This window comes from Pygoscelis adeliae, unplaced genomic scaffold (genome assembly GCF_000699105.1).
Source record: "Pygoscelis adeliae isolate BGI_AS28 unplaced genomic scaffold, ASM69910v1 Scaffold267, whole genome shotgun sequence".
Taxonomy (NCBI): Eukaryota; Metazoa; Chordata; class Aves; order Sphenisciformes; family Spheniscidae; genus Pygoscelis; species Pygoscelis adeliae.
The window spans coordinates 1,390,080-1,395,002 of NW_008825150.1; the positions used below are offsets into that span (position 1 = coordinate 1,390,080).

The 4,923-nt window shown below is 45.6% G+C and overlaps 1 protein-coding gene across 1 annotated transcript in view; it reads right to left on the reverse strand.

The window, feature by feature from the left end:
- Positions 1-1,444: 1,444 nt before the first annotated feature.
- LHFPL3 (lipoma HMGIC fusion partner-like 3) overlaps positions 1,445-4,923 on the reverse strand; it is a 199,828-nt gene continuing 196,349 nt past the window's right edge. The window contains exons 2-3 of the mRNA XM_009328374.1: positions 2,387-2,623; positions 1,445-1,488 (exon numbers count right to left, since the gene is read on the reverse strand). Of these exons, the coding sequence (XP_009326649.1) occupies positions 1,445-1,488; positions 2,387-2,623 (281 nt within the window). The remainder of the gene's footprint in view (positions 1,489-2,386; positions 2,624-4,923) is intronic.

Here is a 4,923-nt window from a genome sequence, read left to right on the forward strand (position 1 = left end):
AACACTATTAAACAACTTCTAGCTGCAAAAATGCATGAGTACTACCTACATATCCCAGTGCCTGCTTCAGAGTGCAGCCTTTTTGGCTGAAACCTTTGCTTGGTCTGCGGGGACCATGCCCCAGAGCTCTGCTCCACCAGCAGAGTGTTGGGGATGGCAAGCTGCAGCCTGTCTTGTACAGAGATCAGAGACCACTGAAGGGAATTAAGTGCTCGTGCCTTGTTGTCTCAGTAGGATGTTTGCTCACTAGGATGCAGGCAGGGTTTCCTGGCATCCAAAAGGCCAGAAGAAGGACTGATCTCTGGCCAGCAAAGTGGAGAGCGGGTGCTCTGCTGGTACTGGTACCTGCCGTGTCCCCACCACTGATGCGGGTGGTGGTGTCCACCCATGCCCCATCTGTGCTCTCCTGGGACTCCTCTGGGGCTGTGGCTGTGCCTGGTGGCAACACATGCAAGTGGGAAATGCTGGGGGGCTGCAGAGGGATTTAGACTTGCCCTGTTGTTGCTTAGCAGAAGCTTTTTGTGACGAGTGGGGAGAGGATGTCCTTTTTAGAAGACAAGTTGCCTTTTTTCTTTTCATTTGAAAGACAGTTTAAAAAGTGGTGAAAATTAGGCTTGACTGTGAAGGACAAAGTGGGGTGGGTCCCTTTTTGTTGAGTTCTGTTTTGCTTTGAAGCTGGTGGTGTGGTACATTTCTGTGCTTAATCCAAGGAAAATGAGCTGCTGAATGATTCTGTCCGACATGCTGAGGACCAAATGTTCTGGCAGGAGCTTGTGCCAGGGATGTGAGAGGTGATGAGCCTCCAGAAGCTGTTTTTTGTTCATAAGGTGCCAAGACATATGAGGTTCTTTGATACAAGTAGTTGTAGGGTTCAGGAGCTCTGTATGGTATAGACAAATCAGACACAGTGCTGATGCCAAAAGCACTTGTGGCATAGCTTGATAAGTATTTTAATTTTCAAATGCAGATGAATATTATCCTTACAGAAAAGGGCCACAGGGACAGTCCTTGAAACTGATGCCCTCAGTTTACCTGCAGAACAGATGTACACATGCAATTGCAAGCAACATACACTTTCCTTAACCTACAACATTAGTAGGCTCTAACCTGGTCTGGAATCTCATGTGAAGTTCAGTCTTCAAGTCCACTTCTCTTTGGGCTGAAGGTTCAGCAAGCTGGGGCCAGTGTGCTGTGCTTTCAGATATATGGATAATGGTCCTTCTGGAGCAGGACTGAGACCAGCTATTTTTGTACAACACAGGCTGCCAAACAGCTTTTGATTTCCAATCGAGTGGTGAAGGGCTCCTAATATCTTTGCTATTATTAGAAGCAACCTACAGAATTACAAAGGTGGTGGATGAGCTGAATGCAGAATCCTGCACTAGGGGACACTCGGTGAAAATAGTAGGGGATCAATGTGAAACAGATAAAAGAAAGTACTTCTTTAGCAGTCAGTAGTGAGCTTCAGGAACTCGCTGCCATGTGGTCCTGTAGAAACCAACAGTATCAGCAGGTTCCGAAGGGATTAGACAGACCCAGGGACAACAGGCCAGTTAAAAAGACAAGGCAGGGATATGCCTTCTGTAGTATCTGCCACATCAGATACACAGCTGTGGATGCTGGGGGAGTAAGAGGGGAAGGGGCTGCAGAAATCAGCCAGGCTTGCACACGCTCGCCGAACAGCATCTCTCTTCTTGCAACTGTGTGATAACCTGCTGTGCTGAGCCAGTTTCCTGTTTTTCATCTAGAAATGTGTTTTATCCCCAACCCATTCCATGAATATTCAGTTACTACAGTATTCTAGATTCCTGTGAGCTGACTAATGAGCTCAAAGCAACACAATCAAATAAGAACTAGGATTCTCCTTCATTCCTGGCTCTGATCCTTAGTCCACTGGTGCCTCGCTGTATAGGCGGTTCCATTACACAGCTCATTACCAATCTCCAAAGCCAACATTCCCTCGTTACTGTGTACTGTGCTAACACATATAGTGGAATGCCATGTTACAGCCATTCATATTACAACGCAAAATCTTAAAGGAACCAAATGAACAAATCTTCCATGGGGTACAGAAAAAGATGGAGATGGTGAAACTTAAATGCTAATGGAATAATGTACAAGTGGGTAACACAAAACCATCCCATCCACAGCTCTAAAAACTGTTAAGTCATGCATAGTGCAGCAATTACGGCAATTTCGAGCTTTCTTAGATTTTGGAGGCTGAAAAGCAAAACTTCCTCTGCCCCTTGCATTTCCTCTTTCCCAGCAACTTAGGAAGTAAGCCAGCATGCCAACTTTTAAGTATAAAATAAAATGAAACCGATCATTGTTTTAAAGCAATTGCCCTTGAGGCCACCCAATAATAGTGTTTCTAAAGCAGTCCTACCTTTGTTTTCCAACTTGAGCTCCTCTGCTAGCAAGCTGTCTTGTCTGTTGCCAAGCACAAATGCCAGAAATGAGAGGATCAGGGCATCCAAGATTCCAATAATTGCCAGGATATATGCCCAGCGGACTGAACAAGCCCCCAGCGTGTACTTGTCTGTCTTTTCACCACACATCCGTTTTACCTCATCTGAATCCCAGCCATCAGGAAAAATCATACAACCCAGGACGAGACAGGCAGCTTGGAGAAAAAAGAAAAGGAGAACAATGGGATAATGAGACCAAACTTTTCTTTTGATGAGAACCTACACAGTTATCATTAAAGCAACACACTTCTCCATCCTAAGTTTCAAAGCTAGGTTACTTAAAAACAACTCACAGAATTATATGCTGTGGTTAAGTATTTAATATAAAAACCTAAGAGACGATACCAGTTGCGCAGCTTGCTTAAAAAAAAAAGTTACATCCTGAATCCCTGGCCAGTTTTTGTACCAATACAATCACATTTTCCTGGTGAGACTGATTTCTCCATTGTAATATGAAAGGCTCACACAAAACAAAAGGGGAAAAATATTAATAACCTGGATATTCAAAGGAAACACCGGATTACTATCAAATGGTCAGGCAAACAAACCAGAGAAAAATAGATGAAAAAACTACCTATCGTTTCTGGTAATCTAAGTGCTTGTAACACAGATAGGTAATAGCAAGGGTTTTTTTTTTGTCAGTTGGCAGTATGCCTTTAACCAAAATATGTTTTATGCATAAAGTTTGTACTCCTCAAAAACACAAGTAATGATATTGTTCTGCAAGGAAAAATAAGCTGTCAACATTGCTGTCAACTTCTGATCTGGTTCACCTGAGAAATCACCACATGACATCTCAAACACGAAAAAGCGCTGATCCTTTTAACACCAAGAAAAATGAAAAACATCTACCCATATGGAAAGCTAGATGACATCGACCACCAGCCACTCTGGGTAGGAGCAGCCATACCATGGCGGGGACAGAGGCAAAGGGTGGGTATTTGGGTCCTCATCCATCAGCCTGGGTGACACTAAAAGGCTGAACTTAATTTTTAAGTAGCAGAAATTTGGTTTGACCCTTGGTTCCCAGGGAAACTGCCCTGCTGTGGGACAGCAGGTAATGTCATGGGCCAACGTGGCTCTTGTGGAGCAGGCAAAATGGTGTGACAAGTTTGTTTTTTCAAAAGTAATGTGCTCCATCACCTGAAGCAGAGTCAATCTGGCCCACTGGCCAGCAGTCGCTGTGATGTTCCTGCCTGGACGGCGCCAGGGTGAGGGCTGAGCATGCACCGCTACCTGTGCCTGGCCACCCACACCTTGGGTGGGACATGTGTGCTCCTGGGCAAGGAGACCTCAAGCATGGTCCTGCTGGGCTCTAGAGCATGGTCACAGTCCTTACCCCAGCATCTTACCAGCCTGGGTTTGGCCACAGCCTTGGGCTGGCACAGGACTTGCTGTTCAGACACATGTCCTGAGGTCACTGGGGAGCAGCCTCCTTGGAGGTTGTTTGCCCCTCTTCCTACTGGAGTGTGTGCCTTGCAGCGGAGGGTACCATGACAGGGATGCAGCAGCAGGGCCTCTGCCCCTGAGAGGATACAATGTGTCCTGAGGTGGTGATACATCATTACAGAAACAGGCAAAAAAAAGAAAACCTGCACACTGAATCTTCACTAACATGGCCTCTCCCCACTAGCTGAGAAAATCCACGGGCTGAGAACACATGCCAATATGCCAATCTCATAGGACTGGACAGAATCTACTTCTGCGTAGGACCTGGCTTCCCACTGCCCGCAGGGACTGTCACCGGGCACAGCTGAAGGAGTGTAGCGAAGGCATGACTTGCACCTTGCCAGTTGCTTTTGGACAATGTCTTTCCCTGGGAAACCCCATGCGGGTTGGCCCTGCTGTGAGTGGGGTGATGGACCAGGTGGTCTCCAGAGGTCCCATCCAACCTGAACTGATTTTTGGCAGGGAGCCAGCATGTTGGTAACAGGGGACAGAGCAGTTGGGTACTCACGGCACATTTCCTATCAGAGCAATGGGAAGAGTGCACGGATATGCTTAACTGCAGCCCTTGGTTGTGCTGACAGACTCGTTGGCTTCACTGAAGCAAACAATGTGAGTGCAGCACTAGCCAGGGCAACGGCATAGGGGCGTCTTCAGCAGGGGAGGATAGGATATAAAAATTAAGTAGAATAAGAAAAATCTAAAAATAAAGATTATGTTGAATGGGTTCATTCCTCAGTTTTTATTGCATTTAGGAGAATCAGAAAATACATATGCTTTCAGTAATTGCCTGTGCTGTCTTTCCTAACTTGGAAACAAGCATATTTCCAGCATTAGCCCTTCTTTCTTAGTATGGCTGATGAGATACAATGTATCCTAAACCATCTTTTGTAAGTCTTAATATTATATTGGTTAATATTATATTGGTGCACTGTGGTCTACGTTGCAGGTATATGTGCTAATTGAAAAGAATACACTGTGTGGCTTTCAGCCTTTTAAATGGCTGCTG